The 19,388-nt window shown below is 45.5% G+C and overlaps 1 protein-coding gene across 3 annotated transcripts in view; it reads left to right on the top strand.

The window, feature by feature from the left end:
* Positions 1-19,388, top strand: part of CKAP5 (cytoskeleton associated protein 5) — a 100,487-nt gene that overhangs the window by 32,814 nt on the left and 48,285 nt on the right. For all 3 annotated transcript variants that reach the window (XM_077818629.1, XM_077818632.1, XM_077818631.1), the window contains exons 9-16: positions 1,600-1,704; positions 11,308-11,397; positions 11,528-11,692; positions 12,264-12,392; positions 13,252-13,434; positions 14,749-14,862; positions 16,255-16,365; positions 17,437-17,529. In XM_077818629.1, the coding sequence (XP_077674755.1) occupies positions 1,600-1,704; positions 11,308-11,397; positions 11,528-11,692; positions 12,264-12,392; positions 13,252-13,434; positions 14,749-14,862; positions 16,255-16,365; positions 17,437-17,529 (990 nt within the window). The remainder of the gene's footprint in view (positions 1-1,599; positions 1,705-11,307; positions 11,398-11,527; positions 11,693-12,263; positions 12,393-13,251; positions 13,435-14,748; positions 14,863-16,254; positions 16,366-17,436; positions 17,530-19,388) is intronic.

The raw sequence follows: 19,388 nt of genomic DNA, 5'->3' as shown, positions 1-19,388 counted from the left end.
ATGTTTATGAAAGTAGCTTTCTTGGTTGCCAAAACATCAGCAAGGAGAGTAGGGGAAATAAGTCCCCTGATGGCCTACCCTCCCTACACAACCTTCTCTAAAGATAGTTACTTTGCGACCACACCCTAAATTTCTCCCTAAGGTGGTGTCTACCTTCCACCTTAATCAACCAATATACTTACCTGCATTCTATCCCAACCCATTCTGTAAATTCCCTCAGCTATTTGTCTCCACTACCAAGAGATGGAAGGGTGCGGCTATCTCTAAGCAACGACTTTCCAAGTGGATCTCTGACTGCATCAGATTCTGTTACTGGACTCAGAATGTCCAACCACCCGAGGGTGTCAGTACTCATTCTACTCGGCGATGTCAACATCTGTTGCCTTCCTCCATAGTATACCTATTACTGATACCTGCAAGGTAGCCATGTGGATGTCTGACCACACATTTGCCAGACATTATGCTATCACGCAGGATACCATGGCAGACACCATAGTAAGTCACGCAGTACAGTCATCGCTGCTGCAACTCCAGGTCCCACCAGCCATAGTGGGTACTGCTTCATATTCACCTGGAGTGGAGCACCTACAGGGACAGCACTTGAAGAGGAAGAGGTTACTCACCTTGCAGTAACTGAGGTTCTTTGAGATGTGTGTCCCTGTGGGTGCTCCTCTCCCTGCCCTCCTCCCCATTACTTTGGAATACTATTCTCTCATTTCCACGGTAGAGAAGGAACTGAGGGGGGGACTCAAGCAGACTCTGAGACCGCGAGAAAGCGGTTGAGTGCGTGCGTCCCGATCAGGCACTGCTACCGAAGATCTCCGATCAACGGCACAGGGACACACATCTCGAAGAACCTCATTTACTGCAAGATGAGTAACTTTCTCTTCCTGTTTCTCTGTTACGCTTTTGTTGGGCGCCTCAATCTTGGTGTGTCTCACATGCCAGCTGGGTACATCTTGGGGGAGAACTCTGCCTCTCCCGTCTCAGATAGCTGCATTGAGAAACAGCCTGATGTTGGCTCCAGGGCTTGTATGGTGTTTCCTGCACACCACCTCCTTCCTTCAAGATGTACTGGGAAGTGCAGCTGCCTGGAACCCTCCAGCTCTCTCCTTTCCCTCCTCTTCCCCCCCCCCCCCCCCCAAATCCCCCGCTTAGTGTCTTGTATTTACAAGCTGGAGAGCTGGGCTCTGCTGGGTCCAGCGCTCTGCCGCACCAATTCCATGGGAGAAAATGAAATTCTGTACGGCTTGTTAATTCTGCATACATTCGGCATTGCACAGTGGGGCAGAACTCCCCCAGGAACTTCATTGACTGGTCAGGACTATATTGCAGTTCACTGATTGAACGATAAATGTTGCTTCAGTGTACTAGGACAGTGATGTAATATCCTTCTGGGATTGAATGAATGAAATTATCTGGCCCAGTTTGAGTTGGTACCCCAAGTAACTGCTTCACTCTTAACTTCGGATAAATTCACTGTTGCTGCTTGTATAACTGCTTTGGCCATCCTTTCAATGCCCGTAGCCCTCTGCCTAGACTTCTTCTGATTCTCTGAAATCCAGCCTGTTGACCTGTAATGTTGTCCATCCTTTGCAGGTTGTTGGAAAGGACACAAATGTCATGTTGGTTGCTTTGGCTGCCAAATGCCTTGCTGGATTGGCTACCGGACTCAGGAAGAAATTTGGACAATATGCAGGACAAGTAAGTAGTAAATACTTCACTCTGCATTTCCTCCTTGATACATGGTGACAGTAATAAAACTGCTCTAAAAATAACTACTCCTTTTAATGACTGCCAGGGCTTGGCATTTCTCTCTTTTAAACAAAGTAAACTTGATATGCACATGTTCCTTTTACAGTTTGATACTTGCTGGATTAAGGGGTGAAAGTTTCCAAGTATGTATGGATCTTTGGTCCTGGTATTAAGTTACAAGGTCCTTGTTTGTTTCCTGTTCTTCACTGCTAAGTATGAGCAGGGTCCAGTGTCATTGCAGGAACAATTCTTAAATTCCATGGTGGTAATTAATTTATTCTACTGCTCTCAAATACACTTTATTCCTATTCCCTCATTACCAGAGAAACACCCACAGAAACACAGATCTGTAGCTCATAGAAGAAAATATTCACTGACCTAAAATGCTAAATGTTGGGGAAGAAAGGGAGCTTGCAGCAGACTTCAGTGGCTTATCTACCTGATTTCCCAGGCCTCAATTGATATGCTGCTCTCTAGGCCAGAGGTTCTCAGGACAAATTATTTGGTGGCCTCCGAGTGTGGCCACCAACTCTTGCTGGTGGCTGTGCTCACACTTTTTTTACTAAAATACTCAAGTAGCTTTCGGAAAAACAAATATGCATATATACGTGTCCAAATCATTGTAATTTATTTATTACAAAGTAAGCCCTGGATAGGGGAAGATGTCAGGGGCACTGGCCAGGGAGGGTTGCCGAGCCTGAAGCCCTGGGGCTGGAGCCCAAAGCCTCGCAACCAGATCCTGCTTTCCCACCACCACTGGGCTGAAGCCCAAATCCTGAGCCCCACCTCCCCTGGAAAGATGGGGATCTCACGGTCTGCACAACCCTTGGTGTTGGTTGCTCGGGCTTCCAGCAAGGCTGTGCATCCAGGAGCACTATGGAGGGGGTAGGGCTGCTGCTCTCCCCCCAGTTACACCACAGGAGGCTGTGGCCACAAGAAAAGCCCATGGTGGCTGCATTTGAGAAACGCTGCTCTAGGCAGTCCAGCTTGCCAGCCTAAGCTTCTGGCTCCCCTTCTCTCTGGCTGCAAGTTAAACTCCAACTTTGGCTATCTAACCCTCTGTTACTGGATTCCATGGTGCAGTGCAGGAAGTATGGACTATAATTCAATTAACTCTCTTGTGGAGAACAAATGGGAGCTGCAGGTAGGGCCTAGCATAGTAGAGAGAACTGAGGTGCCTGGCTGCAGCAGAATGACACATTCAGTTTTTAAAATGCTGAGTTCTTTACATTGGGGGAAAATGCCAAATCTTCTCTGCTGCAGAATCATTTGAGTCCAGAGGGCCTTGATGAATGGGACATTGTCCGTCTGAGCTTGTTTCAGGCGCAGACAAGGAAGCATTATTGCCTCTGTTTACGCTTGGTTTGTATTTTAAAGGTTAGCCCTTACAGCTGCAGAGATAGTATCATAATTTAAAAGAGGTGAGATTCTGCAGCTAAATTCTGATGCAAAGAATACATTCTATAGTTGTGGGATATGTGAGGTGGTGGAGTTGCTCTGAGTACTGCTCTGTTCAGTATTGTAATGGGTATCTCTGACTTGCACAAACTTAGTACACAGCCATTTGCTAGGGAACTTGGTTTGGCCAGTTTTTCTAAGAAATTGGATCTTTCCTGTGAATTGTTGGCCAATATTTTAGCATAGCATCTGTTAATCCTCCAAAGTCCCCCAAAGAATGTACACGGTATGAACACTTCCAGAGTCAAATGCATTGACATTCTCTTGAAGCTTCGTTTAATCAGCTTGATTGTAAAGAAGTCAGTCTACATAGAAACCTGTTCTTGATCCTAGCTGGATGTATTTGAACCCAGGATTTAGCAATATGATAAACTTATCTCAAGCTAATTTATAGCCCAGCACAAATTGACTTTTCAGTTAAACAACTCTGACTTCAGTTTGTAACAATCTCATTGCAAATACTATTGTACATTGAACTCAGCAGGTTCCAGGAAGGTGGGTGAAAAGGAGATTTCACAAGTGAATTTCTTCTTGCTGTCTGACCAACTTCTGTTACTTCACCTTTAAATTTTGGGACTTTCTCATCTATGAATTGGATGGCCATACTACAATTAGCCCTTTTCCTGAGGTACCAAGAGTCCAGTAGGACTATGGAACTCCCTCTCTTTATTTCTGCTCTGTCAGTTGTTACACAGCACTCATCATTGGAGTATGAGCATTTTCTAGTAGTGCATTAAAAGTGACGTGACAGACTTCTGTTACACATGGGTCATTCTCTCCCTAAGGGGAGAAGTGTGCACAGTGAAGTATCTTGTTTTGGTAGGTTTTAGATGTGTGCATTCATGCAAAATGTGTACACTTGCTTAAAGTACTGCAAAGTGTTCATGAAGGTATATCAAAGAAATACATCTTGCACTTGGAGCACCCGCTGGTGAGGTTTGTAATGGTCCTTTGTGCATTGAATTCTCCCCAGAAACTGTCTCAGGCTAGCCCCTGAGAAAGCACTATCTCCCACACAGATAGGTTTTACCTGACCATAGAAAGTTCCATTGTGCCAGTGGAGTAAAGTTGTTGACCAGTCTTCCACCTGGAGGTTTAGGTGGCCTGTCAAGGTTCCTCCCCCACTCTGAACTCTAGGGTACAGATGTGGGGACCTGCATGAAAAACCTCCTAAGCTTATCTTTACCAGCTTAGGTCAAAAACTTCCCCAAGGTACAAAATATTCCCCCCGTTGTCCTTGGACTGGCCGCTACCACCACCAAACTAATACTGGTTACTGGGGAAGAGCTGTTTGGACGCGTCCTTCCCCCCAAAATACTTCCCAAAACCTTGCACCCCACTTCCTGGACAAGGTTTGGTAAAAAGCCTCACCAATTTGCCTAGGTGACTACAGACCCAGACCCTTGGATCTTAAGAACCAATGAACAATCCTCCCAACACTTGCACCCCCCCCTTTCCTGGGAAATGTTGGATAAAAAGCCTCACCAATTTGCATAGGTGACCACAGACCCAAACCCTTGGATCTGAGAACAATGAAAAAGCATTCAGTTTTCTTACAAGACTTTTAATAAAAATAGAAGTAAATAGAAATAAAGAAATCCCCCCTGTAAAATCAGGATGGTAGATATCTTACAGGGTAATTAGATTCAAAAACATAGAGAACCCCTCTAGGCAAAACCTTAAGTTACAAAAAAGATACACAGACAGAAATAGTTATTCTATTCAGCACAATTCTTTTCTCAGCCATTTAAAGAAATCATAATCTAACACATACCTAGCTAGATTACTTACTAAAAGTTCTAAGACTCCATTCCTGGTCTATCCCTGGCAAAGACCAGCATACAGACAGACACAGACCCTTTGTTTCTCTCCCTCCTCCCAGCTTTTGAAAGTATCTTGTCTCCTCATTGGTCATTTTGGTCAGGTGCCAGCGAGGTTACCTTTAGCTTCTTAACCCTTTACAGGTGAGAGGAGCTTTCCCCTGGCCAGGAGGGATTTCAAAGGGGTTTACCCTTCCCTTTATATTTATGACAGGCCTTTTAGATATCTGGCCGTGGAGTGCTTTGAAGATAAGGACAGAGGCTTTGAACTTGATTTGGTGTTCTATGGGCAGCCAGTGTAGAGAATAGAGGATAAATTTCATGTGTTCACAAAAGCCTGCATTGCTGAAGAGAGACTTCAGAGTTCTGTACTAGCTGGAATTTCCTAAGTGGTGAAGGCTGCATGACCAGGCATACTGCATTGCTGTAGTGCAGCCAAGAAGCGGCAACAGCGTGAATAGCTGAGGCCCAGGTCGTTATCGCTCAGGATGGGCTGGAGTCTGTCATCCTCAAATGACTAGAAAGCATTACTCGTGAATGCTGCTATGTGAGAGCTCTGTGTCAGTGAGGGATCAGGGTAGTGCTAAGATATTGACTGAAATGCTCAGTTGTGGGTGTGTGCCTTCAACTGAAGGAAACTGCACTGTGGCTGGAAGCTCTTGAATGCTTTTCTCTGCCTGTGAGCATCCTCCCTGTCCTGCTCAGGTTCAGCTTCAACTTGTTGTCCGTCTGTGAGCTAATATCATGCAAGTACTGGGCCATGTTCATGGTAGTGGTATGGTCTTGTGATTCGAGTGATTGTTCATGTCGATTCCAATCAGGTGTGCGCGCGCTGTGTGCACGATTGTTGGAAACTTTTTTTTCCCTCAGCAGCTCCCGTCGGTCGGCTAAGGAGCCCCCTGGAGTGGCGCCCTCATGGTGCTCAATATATGACCCTGCCGACCCGATCCCCTTCAGTTCCTTCTTACCATCCGTAGTAGCGTTGGGACTGTTTCACTTGCTTGCAAGTGTTCCCATAGCTATTACTTAGTCCTACGCAGTTTTTGTTTTGTAGTTAGTTCATAGTTTATCTCTAGTTAGAATAGACTTGGAGAGTGGGATTTAAATCTTGCAGTGTATGCAAGAAGCCTGTGCCCAATAGTGACCCTCACGACTCATGCCTGAGGTGTCTAGGGGAGGCATGTGAGTCTGAGCGCAGCAAGATTTGTAAGGCCTTCAAGCCCAGGACTAGGAAGGAACACGACTTGTGTTGGAAGCAGCTGTTAATAGAAGCCACACTCAGTCCAGCGGCACCTGACCACCAAGTCCTGGGCCTGAGCTTGATGCAGAGTGCCCCGGTGTCGGTCTGCGAATTGGTACCGAGGAAGGACTCTGGTGCTAGAGACCCTTGGTACCGGAGATCCCCAGCACCGGTCAATGTCCCCGATGCCCCCACAAGTGCCTCAGAGGAAGGAGTTAACTTCCAAGCAGCAAGACCTTGTGCCGTCGACTCCGGCGCCCCAGTTGGCACTGTTGAGCCCGCCACTCAGTGACTCTCTGGCGGGGCACTACTTGGTGGAGGAGCTGGAACCCCCCTCCTCCCCAGACACTTTCGAAGCTGACTTATACAAAGTACTGCGCCTCAGCCCCTTGCTGTTAGAGAGAAGCCTCCGGCACCGCCCAGATGAGTGCCGTCTAGAGGCAAGCCCGTGATGATGAGGCCCTCTTCATCGCCGGACCAGCACCGTTCCCGGTCTACATCGCCAACATCCTCTGGCACTGGCCTGAGCACAAGATCGTCTGGTGCAGGGAGCGTGACAATCTGTGTCTCCAGCACCAATCACGGTCACCCTTTCTTGGCCAGCACCAAGACACGACACTGGAACGCAGGAGCTGTTCTCCAGCAACAGACACCCGGCACCAGTCTCAGTTGCAGGACAGCTGGCACTGATCCTCTACATGATCGTTGTGGCACCGATCCCCGACTTCCTCTTCTCGGCCCCGACTGCTGGCTCAGGAATCATCAGCACCGCCGTGGTCGTCGCCCTTGGGATCTTCCAACTCTGAGACAGACTCCTACTACTCGTGGCACAGTAGGCACAGGTCGGATAAGCGCAAGAGACACACACAGTCGACCTGGCAGCCACCGTGGCCACCCGCTGCGCAGTGGGCCTTCTGGACCCCCGGGCTTACCATCAGGCCCAGGGTAGCCCTTCCAGAGTTTCTAGTCTGTGACATCAGGGCATCATCCTGCACGGTCAGACTGATTAGACCTGCCCCTTATGCTACAGAGGTGACCCTATCCAGCCCACCCCCTCATACTACAGAGGGAACAACGGAACCTGCTCCAGACCCACCCATAGCCCAGGTCACATCTGACTGTGCCGAACCACTGGACACCAATGCTACCCAGGAGCAACCTGAGCGCACAGTGTGCCATCAGGACCCTGTATCCCCACTGGCTTCTTCCTCATCCTCGCTTGATGAGGTGGTGGCAGGAGCATCACCTTCAGGTCCTCTGCCCATTGACCACAGAGCGCATCAGGACTTGCTCTGCCACATTGCCCGTAACATGGGCCTACAGGTGGAGGAAGTTCATTGAGTTAAAGGACCTGATGGTGGACATTCTCGCCCCAAAAGGCCCTTCCAGAGTGGCATTGCCGGTCATTAAAACTATTTACAACAATTGTAATACCCTGTGGCAGACTCCTGCCTCCATTCCGCCCACTGCCAGGGGTGTGGAGAGAAAATACTTTGTTTCTTCTAAGGGATATGAATTATTATTCTCCCACCCACGTCTTTGCTCCCTGGTGGTCTCGGCAGTAAATGAGAAGGAGTGCCAGGGGCAGCAGGTGCCGGCTCCCAAGGCTAAAGAGGGCAAACAAATGGACCTCTTTGGCAGGAAAGTTTATGCCGCAGGGGGCATACAGCTGAGGATCGCTAACATACAAGCTATCCTCAGTGGGTATAATTTTTAACTCGTGGGACTCCCTCCAAATTCAAGGAGTTGCTCCTCACTGAGTCGAAATCTGAGTTCCTGGCTCTGGTTGAGGAGGGGAAGTCAGTGGCCAGGACATCCGTACAGGCCTTCCTTGACTTGGCTGACTGCGGCACATACTATCTCTTCTGGGGTGGTCATGAGGAGAACCACATGGCTCCAAGCTTCTGGGCTTCCCCCGGAAGTTCAGCAGACCCTGCTGGACCTTTCCTTTTAGGCCGCAGGGCTTTTTTTTGTGGATCAGACAGACTTAAGGCTTCACAGCCTAAAGGACTCAAGGGCAACTATGAAATCTCTGAGGATGCACACTCCTGTTACCCAGAGAAAATCCAATGGTGGGAGTTTCCCCGGGTAGACCTATACCACCAGGAGCAACAGGAAGTGTCCAATGTTTTGCTCCTTCAAAAAGCACAGTCCAGGATCTATCTCTGATGCATTCATGATACCCTGGGGGAACCATCTACTGTATGCCTTCCCTCTGATACCACTCGTCTCTGCGGATCTTAAGGAGAACCCTGTAGACAAGGCGGAGGTAATTCTGCTGGCTCCTGTGTGGTCACACCAACATTGGTATACCACGCTTCTGGAGCTGTTAGTGGACACCCCAATCGCACTGCCGCTCCTCCCAAATCTGATTACACAGGACCATGGCCGCCTGCTTCATCCAGACCTCCAGTCCCTCCATCTCATGGCTTGAAAGCTTCATGGTTAAACCCAGTGGAGCTCCTATGCATGGAATTGGTGAGGGACGTGCTCCTTGGTAGCAGGAAACCTTCCGCCAGGGCCACTTACCTGGCCAAATGGAAAAGGTTCTCATGCTGATACGATCAGTCACGTACCCCCACTTGAAGTATCTATGCCATTCATCCTGGACTATCTACTGCATCTGAAGCAGCATTGACTGGCTGGATCATCCATCAAAGTACACCTCGTTGCCATCACAGTGTTCCACCTGGGAGAGAGATTTGATCTTTGTGGGATTCTACAAGTGAGTGGTCTGGTGGTGGAGATGCAGTTTCCGATCACCACTCTTCAAATGTGTCCCTCCAGGAAGGGTTTAAAGCATTTTAGTGCGTTACCTGGGACTCCTGCCGCTTCTTTCAAGTGAGGCGGAAATAATTTTATAGTCAACAATATTAAATGCTGCTGAGGTCCAGAAAATGGATGTCTGACCCCTAGCTAGTGACAGTAGATTATCCGTCAGTGCAACTGAAGTGGTTTCAGTTCCGTGTCTCGTCTTGTCCTGAATCCATACTCTGCTGGGTCTAGAATATTGGCTTCAATTAGTTGAGTTTGAACTTAGCCTTAGATGAGAGAGCCTAAGAGCTTGCTCAGTAATGTGGGGGCATGATGCTAGCTAGTAGTTGGCTAAAATCGACACATGGGCAAGTTTCTTCAGTGCTGGCCAGACTATTGCTCGTTTGAAGAAGGAGGGGAAGATTCCTTCCCTGAATGACATGTTGGCTATTTCAGCCAGGAGTGATATCAATTGCTCATGACTTTTTCACAAGTCAGGAAGGGCATGGGTCAAGACTCTTTAGGTTGTCCAGCACTTCTTGCCGAGTTAATGTTTTGAACTCCAGGAATGCAAGCAGGTCTGTAGATTGGTAGGTATAAGTGGGGCAGATCCAGATATTTTGGGAAGCCTTCCTGAATGTGCATAATCTTTTCAGCCAAATAGGATGACCATTCTTCACAGCACTTAGCATCAGAACTGAGCATCATTGGCACTTAGGAATGAAGCAGTTTATTGCCTTTTCTTTGGGTGGTATTTAGTAGCTTTAGTGGAGGCTGATAAGAACGTTCTGTTGGCCTGTAATACAGCTGCCTGATAGGCTTGGAGGAATTCCTTGTTTTATCCTGTTTGTATCAATCAGTGTTCACTGCTGGTGCTTGAGTTTCCACCCCTTCTATTCATTTGATGCAGAGTTTCAGAAAACCAAGTGGGTCAGTATGGGTGATAGGAGGAAGGGGCCTTTAGGATACCAGTGTGTTGATGTTCTAAGCTCATATACAGTGTTTTACCAGATCTTCAATTCCTTGTCTTGAGTGCAGCTATCCTTTCATATACCTTGAAATTTGTTGGAATCAGTGAGTCTTTGTGGTCGAATGTGATCATAACTCTTGTTACCTGGAAGCTGAAAGATCCCTGACTGTTATCTTAATGATGTGGTGGTCTGTTCAAGACAGTGGCTGGGTTGTGATGATCTTGATGCTGATGAGGTTCAGGGTCTGTGGGTTGGCCTGCAGATAACCTGTGAGATCGCTAGGAAGGTGAGGGAGGAGATGAGTTTGAGCTTTTACATATGCAGTCTTTCAATAGGCATGTTGAAATCTCCCAATTTTTTGTTTTGCTTTGTGCTGGCTGCTTCCAGCTCATGCTGAGGTAATAGTCCTATGCAGTGTATAGGTGTTAAATGTCTGGACTAGTTTCTTATGTCTGCTCTGCTGATTCTTTGTACAGTTCCTCCGCTCTGATAATTCTATGGCCCATTCCACCGATCGGCCCAAAAGGGGAGGAACAAGTTTTATGGGTAGAAAAATGCCATAGGGAAAACAGATCTGTTGGATACCTTTTTAGCAACTGTAACTTGTTTGAATTGAGGGAGTATGTGGTGCTGGAGCAGTATGTTCCTAGAGTAGTTGTAGGTATGCTGTAATCATGGCGGTATAACAGTCGAAATAATGACCATATGAGCCCAGCAAAAATGGGAGGTATTAATGGCATCAGGCATCTGTTTCCTTGACATAAACTTTCTGGTATCATGATGTCCCTAATGCTCTTCTCTTCCCCTAAGCAGGTATGGAGTGGAGAGAAGAGGGGTGATATAGTACTTATTTGTAGGCTGAAATACAACTGTAAAGTGGCTTTCTGATAAACAGGTGGCAGCAAAGGCTGGAAGAGCAGGACTAGGGCTCAGGGCTCCTTCCTCAGAAGGCAGAGCCCTTGGGCAGCCTTCTTCCTGGTGGTGGCCCTTTTGCTGGAGGGAGGTGTTAAGGGAAGTGTCTCAGCCTCCCTGACGTTTAGAAACCGGAGATTTTTCTAAAATTGTTATAAATGAGTGAAGGCTAGTACCCTGCTGTTTCTGGTGGTGATAATGGTGGCATATAGGGCCAGCAGGAGCTGTTTCCTTGCCACTGCTATGCCCCTGTGGCAGTGGAGGGAGGCGAGCTGAAGAATCTTAACTACATGCATACACTCCTGAACCATGAGGGCACGAAGTGTCACATTGGGGAGCGTTTTTGTTTTTTCTGCAATTAGGTAATTGAAGTATTGTGTGTCCTTTTTAAAAACAGGTTGTCCCAACTATCCTGGAAAAGTTTAAAGAGAAGAAGCCTCAGGTCGTGCAGGCTCTGCAGGAAGCCATAGATGCAATCTTCCTTACGGTAAGGACAAGTGTTATAAACTCTGTCAGTACTGTGCTACTGAGAATCAATCATGCTGGTTGTTTGTTTCAGAGGACTTTTCTCCTATCCCTCTGCTGAAGCTAACCACCTCACATGTCCAACCTTTTAGACTACATTGCAGAACATAAGTGAGGATATTTTGGCTGTGATGGACAACAAAAACCCAACAATCAAGCAACAGACATCCCTATTCATTGCAAGAAGCTTTCGTCACTGTACACCTTCTACCCTGCCAAGGAGCCTGCTAAAACCCTTCTGTGCTGCTCTTCTTAAGGTAAAACAGGATGGATTGATACTTCTCTAGGAAGCAGTGTGTTGTGATGGACGCACTGGATTGGGTGAGGTGAGAAGCCTGTCTGAGAGGATGTAACGTAGTGAAGTTTTGTGTATTCTGGTGCAGCAAGTAGAATAACTGGGAGGTTGGGTGACAAGTAGCCTGCAGCAATGGAGGCTAGTTTCTTTTATTCCAGTGGAATAACATTCTTTGGTCCTGTTTCATTTCCTGAATGGAAAAGGAATCTTCCCTAGAGAACAGGTGGAGTTTTAGGACAAAACTGACTTAGGAGACACGCCCAGTGACTAGGCCTACTTATGACATTATATAAGGTTTTTTTTTTTTTTTTTTTTCCGCTGAACTAAACTTCTACCACTCTGTCATAAAATGAAATCGGAGGGGGCAGCAGCTTTAAGATAACTACTTGCCAGTGGACTAGATTAATATCTCCTCCCTTCATACAATCTACTCTTCACCACAAGTACTTACAGTAAAAATAGGGCATTGCTATTATAATTTATAACAGTACTTAGTACTCACCTTGTTCTTTACAAATGAATCCTCTCAACAGCATATCAATGACTCTGCCCCTGAAGTTAGAGATGCTGCATTTGAAGCACTAGGCACAGCTCTGAAGGTGGCTGGAGAGAAAGCTGTGAACCCTTTCCTAGCAGATGTGGACAAACTCAAACTTGATCGGGTGAGCTTATGGATTTGGACAGAATGCTGTATATGTAGTGGCTAGTGAAGTGCTTTCATACCTCTGCAGTGTCCTAGTATGTTGTGGGTAACAAACTTCTTAAAACCCATGTAGGGAATAATCCATCTCTAACGTGTATTCTCTCAGGCTTAATGTGGACTAGTATTTAAAGGTGTGGTGGTCACTTCTTCCCTCCCTCACCTGCCAGCTGTAACTTGGTCAGTTTAGGATCGTTAAAAGCACTGACTTTTAAAACTTCTTAGTTAGCGTACATTAGCTAACATCGCTCCTTAAATCCTGATCTAGGTCTGAGGCCTCTATTAGTGGTTTGGAGGTTGTGGTGTCTGTAATAGAAGTCTATCTTATCTCCTTTCTGCCAGGTGGGGTTTAGGACTCTGCCATCTGGTTTGTGACCCTAGTTAAACTTCAAATCCTGCATAATACTATGTATGGACTTGTCCCTTCACCTATGTACAGATGCTGACAGGCTTGTTAAATAAGCTTTAAACTATATAGTCAGTCATTAATACCTGCTCTAAAGACTGACTTTGCTTTTAACCTCCTTATACAGTCTTCCTCTCTAGATACACATCTTCTACTTGCATTAATGGGAGTTGTATGCACACATTAAGAAACTGTACTGCATGGACTAAAATTTCAAATTGATGCCATTGTCCTGTTAGCATTGCTAAGTGCTGCTTAAATAGCATTAGCTTTTTGGCAGTAAAACAAGTTATATGATTTTCATGTCACTCCTGGAGCTGTAGTGGCTCAGGGCTGGCTCTGGATTGGTGGCTTTGGCTGGTTAGATGCTGCAGCTGTACTTAAATGGTTTTGGTCTCTTAACACTGTTCCTTAGATTAAAGAGTGTGCTGAAAAGGTGGAGCTGGCTTATGGTAAGAACACAGGTGGAGCAGCTGACAAAAAGGAATGCAGACCTGCTGCTGGAAAGACCCCTGTTCTTTCAGGGGCTGCTGGGGACAAGGATACAAAAGACACTTCAGCAAAATCAGGACCTTTGAAAAAGGCTCCTGCTGCCAAGGTAAGTGGAATATAGCCAGACTCCATCACACATGATGGCCTGAGATAGTTACTGCTTGAAAACCCAAAGTTGGCCTGTTAAATTTCATCCAGTTGCAGCCCTCTGCAAACCTAATCTACAAGTTAATCAGAACAAATCTTTTCTTTTCCTGTTCTACCTCTTGTTCAGGAGTAGGTGGTATGCAGTAACAGGCTTTAAAAGAATGCATCCTGTACTCTTTTAGAAAGCAATCTGGTGTGGAATTGAGAATTCTGCCATTTTTATCCTCTAAATGATTTCTTGCTTGTGTTTTAATGCCAAGTCCTGATGTTGTCATACTGCAGACAACCCAATGAATACTTTCAAAGGGTTCCGTAAGCAATAATGCAACTTGGCATGGCAGTGTAATACTAACACATAGGTGAAGAGAGAACACATTCAATGACAATGTGTTGCTCTTGCAATAAACATATTCTGGAATGTTGTATCTTCCTGATTATCAAATGTTGTGTAAACCACCAGTCTGGATTTAAAAAAAAAAAAAATCCATGTGATCATTAAATGTTAAAAAGCTTTAAGCAACATATTGTTGTCTTAGCACCCTTCCATTCCCTTTGCTTGGTCAAACAGTTGTTGAGGAATGCAGAAGTGAATATTTAAATTGGTCAAAGGTCTCAAAACACCTGTTAAGTACTGTAGTGAAAAACTTAAGTTTATTTTTCCAGACTGCCAGCCACACTATATATGCCTAACTGCAACCTCAAAGGAAATTGATTTGATTAACTTATTGTTCTCTGACCCTTTTCAAATGAACATTAATCCTTCTATTTTCATTGCCTTTAACTTCTCACTACTATTTGACCCAACTTCTGAAGTTTACTGTCCTGGAAATATAACATCTGATTGAGCTAGCCTGTTCATTGTTACCACGCAGCCTGTTGCACACTACTATGGTTAAAAGTAACAACTTGTTTGTCCAATTACATTGTTACGGAAGACTTTTAAGTCTCCTTAATGCAGGGTTAATCAGTAGGCAGACTTCGGGCCAAATCCAGACCGCCAGATGCTTTTGAACGGACCACAAAATCTTTTTGTTTACTTAGTACTATCATGGTTACTGCAGTGTGAAAAATGTTTCTCCAGAGTCTGGGCCTTGACTATACCTTGACCAAGAAATTGGACCTTGACCAAAAAAATAGACTACCCCTGCCTTAATGTATCTTTTGGAAGTAGCGCATGGAATGTTGGAAAGCAAGACTCTTTGATTTTAAGTATTGATTTTGAACTCTGGTGAATTAACAGCTTGATCCTTGCTAACTCTTGTTTCCTCTGTAGTCTGGGGGCCCTTCCAAGAAAAGCAAGCCAGCTGCAGCTGCTGGTGCGGGAGGTGCTGGAACTAAAGGCAAGAAAGGATCTGAGACCAAAGAGATACTTGAACCTGAACTCTCGGTAGGTACTATACTATATTCTGAAATGAAAAGTGCAATACAGTATCATGTAAGCAGTGCTAGCTGGGTTATTCTCTTGATTTTTGTAGAATTAATGGCCCTGAAGTTGGGATTTGAAACACCTGAAGCAGGGGAAACCAATGGGTTTAAACTGTACATAACTGTTAATCTTTAATTGTGAAGCCTCTAATAAACACAATCAGGTTATCTTCTGTACAATCCATTATTCAAATATTAGTGAGGACTTCTATGAATTTGACTGTGGCCTAAGTGTGAGTCCTTTTGCCTCTCAGCTGAACTGTGCTGTTGGGAGGAGTGGGGAGGCTGAGATGTAATTTCTGTGGAAGTACTGGGTGTGTAACTAAATTGTATTCTCTGGAGTTAAAAGCCTCAGAAACCCTAGAGCCTGACTCCGAAACCTAGACTGAAATACACTAGATAGTCCAGTGATTTGCTCAAGCCTACCTATTGAAAAGCTAGTCTGCTCCTGGGCTATTCAGATTAAATTGCAAAACTCTCAAACTCATTCTGAAGTGTTTCAGACTGAGACATGTAGTTTGTAGCAGTAGTTACGTTCTGATGAAGGACAAGGAAAAAGCTAGAAACCCACAAGGAAGCTGTCTGTGTGCTGAGTGGCAATAAAAAGAAAGTCATTGTGTTTGGACTCTTGTGTAGCCTTCAAACTTTAGATTTGTATGGAAAGTCCTAAAAATGAGAATTATCCTAGTCATTTATGCTATTGGTGTAAAAATTGAACATGTCTGACAAGCAGTCAAATATGCAGCCCTTGAGGGAGATCAGGTACAAGGGAAGAACCTAGTGGGAGTGAGTGAATGAATGATATAAGCTCCCTCCTTGTGGATAATGCACTAAAATAACCTTGCTAAGTGCTACTCATCCTCTCTCCTAGAATGGACCTGTAAAATGGCTTCTCTACTCCCCCCACACCCACCCACCCATTATCAGTCCTCCTGGTGATTGACTTTGTGCCTACCTGACAAATACTCATATTTGCAAAGCTGCACTAAAATTTGCTTAACCCTAAAATTAAGAGAAGACAGCACAAGATTACACTTTGCTCTTCTCCCAGTATGTCTAACTTTTTCTGGTAACTATGCTTAGATTGATCTCCTCTATCACAATGCACTAGTATCCTTTCTCATAACTTAAATGCCTCCTGAGTACCACTTCCACAAGACCTATATCCACATCAGTCATCTCAACTAATGAAAAAATTGTTTCTCCTCTCGATCTCCAGTGTGGATCTCCTACTTTGTAAGTTCCTTGGGGCATGGTTATCTCTCTGCCCTCCTGCACTTTAATAATCAGACTACTGACTGGTATACAAGAGAGCATGTGGTACGGTGTTAACCTTGTTGTATTCTGTCTTCAGATAGAGGTGTGTGAAGAGAGAGCTTCAGCTGTCCTCCCAGCCTCTTGCATACAGCAGTTAGATAGTGGTAACTGGAAGGAGAGACTTGCCTGCATGGAGGAGTTTCAGAAGGTAAGTATTGTGCAACGGACAGTAAGAGGATGACTTTTTTAGAAGGAAGCATAAAAAACTGGAATTAATGACTTTCTGCTGCCAGTTAGTCTCAATCTGTTACTCTGACTACTGCAAGTGTCTGCCACAATCTACCAAAATCCCTGCTGGCTCCACACTAGGCAGCAATTAAAATACAAAATGCTGGCTGTCAAACTTCTAGTTTCGATTGCCAGCTGATTGCATCCTATTACATCACCCTTTACAGCTGGGAATATGAGGGATCTCCATTGTCTCCTCTGGAAGGACACAAACTAAGCATTATGAGTTACAGACACTGCTCTATTTAGTGTGGAGCTGGCTTTCTTCCCTAAAAGCATCCCTACCATGTGATGCTTTTGGACTGAGTCTTACTTTAAAAGGCAGCTACTGCACATCTGCAAATATTTCATATCCTATTGCAACTGCTATTGAGCTTCAGTATTTGGCATAAAAACAGGCTTAAGTGTAGTGGCATAGCCCTTTTACTGCAAAGGGTGGCACTTCATAGTCCGTTGGGGTCTGGAGCAGCATCTAGCCTTTGCCTAATCATTAAGCATTCAAGTTTTCACTGGGATGCAACTTCCCCTCTTGGAATGAATTAAAGAGCAGCTTTAAAAGCTACAAAGTAGACTCTTAAGTCCAAGATATCTATACTCCATTCTTATGAGGAGTTGTCTGGTGCAATCTCTGTTTTAAGTTGAAATGGTACTGGGTATGTGATGCAGCTGTCAATAGTTATTGCATTTTTTTTGGAGTGTGCTGTGTTGTTTGTCCAAGACAATATTGCCATTTACGTGGCTGCTCATGTGTTTGGAGTTTTGTATGGGCGCACATTAAATAAAACCAAGGAAATAAATACAAATGCATTAAAAAGGCCTCTTGTCTAAAGGACATAACAGCTCATGTTTCCCCATTGGTGTAAAATGAAATCCAGACTAATCCTCCTAACTTGCAGAGAAGCCTAAATTGCAAATCTCACTGCCAATAGTTTTCTTGGATTTTGTTTTGCATATTTTGGACCTAATGGTTAATTTGATTTTGACCCTTTAGGCTGTAGAACTGATGGAGAGAAGTGAAATGCCTTGCCAAGCTCTGGTGAGGATGCTGGCCAAGAAACCTGGGTGGAAGGAAACCAACTTTCAGGTAAACCTCTATCTTTTGCTATATATAATTGATTGCAGTCTTTTGCTACAGCAATAGTTTGTTACTCCATTGTATACCCTCTTACCTGCTAAAAGAAATACAGATCTTAGACTATAAAAACGCAACTGCTGGTGGTCAGTTACTTCATTGCTTAGTGAATAAATACACTCTGATTTGAACATGTCAGTTTCTGCTTTAGGATTTTTAGTGGGGCACTTCATTCCAAGTAACTTGTTTTTCTTCATGCCTTTGTAATAGGGGAGCAATCTAAAGGCATTCATATTTAGGGACCACCTTTAAAGAAACACTGTGGGCTTCATTTAGGCCTGAACTTGGGCTTTTGTAGAAAATATTTTTGATACCCAATATAAATAGAATTTATTTTCAGTTGATTTCAGTTAAAATGTTTTGGGGATTTTAACATAGCTATAGCATAATGCTCCTATATCAGATAAAACAGTGTTTGAAGGCACAAGAGTTTTTGGTGTAAATAGTGATAGAAGGACTTCAGTTTTGATAGTAGTTCTAGAAGTCCTTTTGTCCGTCCATTCTTGGGTAAAATATGAACAGCTGTATTTCTGCAGCTTTGTCAGCAAAAGAAGAAAATGGAGTTCTTCCAGTGCTTGCTCATGCCCATTTCATATTAGGTGTGTGTGCTCGCCACATGCACTGTGCCAGAAGTTTTTCCCTCAGCAGTAGGAGACAGGCTCCGATGCCCTCTGGAGTGGCACCCACATGGCGCAGTATAAGGGGTGCTGCTGGCTCCCCGACCCTCAGTTCCTTCTTGCTGCAAGTGATGGTGCTAGAATGTCTGCTGCTTCGGCTAGCATTGATTCCTTCTTTGTTCTTGTGAACTTTGAAATCCTGTAAAATAGTTATACATAGTAGTTCTCTTAGTTAGTCAATAGTTTTCTTAGTCCCGAACGGAACCCAGTTGGGGCATGCCCCGGTCCCTAGGCTTTAAGCCCTGTGATTGCTGACAGGCATAGGCTGTTTGCAGTGATCTACACACCAGCTGCCTAAGGTGCTTAAGCGAGAGGCACATAAATGACAAGTGCTGTATCTGCAAGTCCTTCAAACCTAGGACAAAGAAGGAGTGCGGTATCTGTCTGAGTGCTCCTAATGGAGTCAACACTCACTCCAACACCAGAGCAGCAGTCCAACTCTGCACCGAGCACCGTGGCCTCCATGCACAGTACTCCTCCAGCGCTGTCCACGAGCAGTACCGGTCGGTCTCCCTCCGCAGCTCCGGTCAAGAAGCTAAAAAAGACTGAGAGGAGAAGATCTCCTACCTCTTACAATGGAAAGGAGAGGGCAGGGGCAAGCCAAGACCCATGTCAGGCAGATCAACATCCCCCTTGGGAAGTCGGGCCCCAGCTCAAGTCAAGTGGTGCAGCCCATCCCATGCCTTGCCTGTGACTCTGGATAGCAGTGCAGGCCCCAGCCAGCTTCAAGTGCCGTAGACACCCAAAGCCCTTCAATCAGCTCAAGAGAACCTGAATCTCCCGGTGCCGCTGTCACCATCTCCTGCGGTACCCTGGTCTCGGGGAAAACCTGTGTTGGGACCTATGCATGTGTCCCTGCCTCAGCAGTACCGTTCTCCATTGAGAGGGATGTCCCGCCAGTGTTCGCTCACCCGCAGCTGTCCTGCCTCAGGACGGGAGAGGCAGGCTCAGCGGAGCCTTCTTCGGTCCCCGCACTGGGGGCACTGATTGAGGGACTAGAGGTGTACCTTGCCAGTAGATTGGTGCAGACCCTCTAAGGCGTGCACCACCCAGCAAGAGCTCCAGGACCAGCGCCGACCCTGGGCCAATCCCGGGACCAATCAGGTACAAGAGATCACCAGGTGGTCATCACCT

This window comes from Eretmochelys imbricata, chromosome 6 (assembly GCF_965152235.1).
Source record: "Eretmochelys imbricata isolate rEreImb1 chromosome 6, rEreImb1.hap1, whole genome shotgun sequence".
NCBI classification, from domain to species: domain Eukaryota; kingdom Metazoa; phylum Chordata; order Testudines; family Cheloniidae; genus Eretmochelys; species Eretmochelys imbricata.
Note: the sequence above shows the minus strand (reverse complement) of the source record. Positions and strands in the feature narration are given on the sequence as shown.